At 42.2% G+C, this 1,623-nt stretch overlaps 1 protein-coding gene across 1 annotated transcript in view; it reads right to left on the bottom strand.

Annotated features, from left to right (window-relative positions):
• The window catches only part of LOC107101938 (CD209 antigen-like protein D), a 5,189-nt gene extending 3,826 nt beyond the window's left edge, over positions 1-1,363 (bottom strand). Inside the window, exons 1-2 of the mRNA XM_015401030.1 lie at positions 1,342-1,363; positions 778-923 (exon numbers count right to left, since the gene is read on the bottom strand). Coding sequence (XP_015256516.1) covers positions 778-923; positions 1,342-1,363 — 168 coding nt within the window. The remainder of the gene's footprint in view (positions 1-777; positions 924-1,341) is intronic.
• Between the last annotated feature and the right edge of the window lie 260 nt (positions 1,364-1,623).

Genomic DNA, 1,623 nt, shown 5'->3' with positions numbered 1-1,623 from the left:
CTTGAACTCACCACTCTGATCTCCTCCTAGAGCTTCCACTTCCGGTTCACCTGACCCTTCATGTTGAGAGGCAGCAGCTTCAGCTGAGGAGCATTTAGAGGAGAACCAGATCAGAACCTGGAGACAGACTCACAGCAAACAACCAACATCTGAATCTGACATAAACTCTACCTCCAAATTTTCCTCATAGATCAACATCTCTTTTTCTGATGATGCTTCATCTAAGCCTGTTTGTCTACAATGACATCATGGCTGTCGATCATGCTGTGGTTCCATAAGGGAATTTACCTTCCTCTAAACTATTTCTGTGAGTCAGATTATATCCTGTCACTAAATGTTGCTTCAAACTCACAAGGATTAACTAGCTTTTATAAAAAGGTCCATGAACAGGAGCCACAGCTACCTGAACTCCTCCACCTGAGGCAGTTCATGACTGATGGGAGAATGGAGACCTATAGATGGATCATTATTCTGCTATAATTTAGATGCTGCACCAGCCTGTTGTCGTGAAGAGAGAGCTAAGTGAAAAAACAAAGCTTTTGATTTACAGGTCGGTCTACGTTCCTACCTTCACCTATGGTCATAAAATCTGAATACAAGTAGCTGAAATAAATTTCCCTGCTTGGTGGCTGGGCTCTCCCTTAGAGATAGGGTAGGGAGCCTGGTCATCAGGGAAAGGCTTGAAGCAAAGCCTGCTCTACTCCACAGAGAGAGGGTCAGCTGAGGTGGCTTGGACATTTTTTTTCAAATGCCTCCTGGATGCCAGGTACGTCCCACCAGGAGGCGGTCCAGGGGACGACCCAGGACACACTGGGAGGACTGTTTCTCTCTCGGCTGGCCTAGGAGCACCTCTAGCTTCTCCAAGACGAGCTGGACGAGGTGTCTGGGTGTCTCTGCTGAGACTGCTGCCCCGTGACACAGTCCTTATTAAAGCGGAAGAAGACGAATAAAAGGACAAAAAAGGCCTTTTAAGGATGAGAACCTTTTTTTATGCAGCTAATTTTAAGAACTACATCTAACATTCAGAAACAAACAAGATGTATGTTTGGCTTCTTCCTTTCACTTCCGATTTTTGAAGTCATAGCTTCTGCACTAACTTTTAATACTTTATAATGAAAATAAAATATATTATTGATTTTTATATCATTCTCCAGTTAAAAAGCATGAATATCTGAATCTTTACTTTATATTTTTTTACATTTGGACATCTTGTATTAAAGGTATAGTGGACGATGTTCTTTTTTCCAGGTGGATCATCAAAATATTTCATCCTCCTAAGTGTGAATCCTTCTGCTCATATGTTTACATACGGCCATCCTAAGTGCTCGTCCCCATTTTCACCTGCCGGTTGTGAGTCTGACATGGTCGAAAAATTGCAAACCTTCTTTTGGAAAGTAAGCTGGTGTGAGCGATGCAAACAGGAACTTTCAAACAGAGCGTGCACGAGGAGAAATGGGCTCGTGCACGCTCTCGCACTTGTTTAAAAGGCATACAGGGGTTTTGCATGTGCATTTGTTTTTAAGTGGCGATTTATGAGTAAAGTTTTCTTCCAGTTCTGATGTTAAATGTTTTTTCATTTCATTTCCTTTATTTAACCAGGTAAAACCTGTTGAGATCTGGATC

This window comes from Cyprinodon variegatus, unplaced genomic scaffold (genome assembly GCF_000732505.1).
Source record: "Cyprinodon variegatus isolate N-32 unplaced genomic scaffold, C_variegatus-1.0 Scaffold1175, whole genome shotgun sequence".
NCBI classification, from domain to species: Eukaryota; Metazoa; Chordata; class Actinopteri; order Cyprinodontiformes; family Cyprinodontidae; genus Cyprinodon; species Cyprinodon variegatus.
Note: the sequence above shows the minus strand (reverse complement) of the source record. Positions and strands in the feature narration are given on the sequence as shown.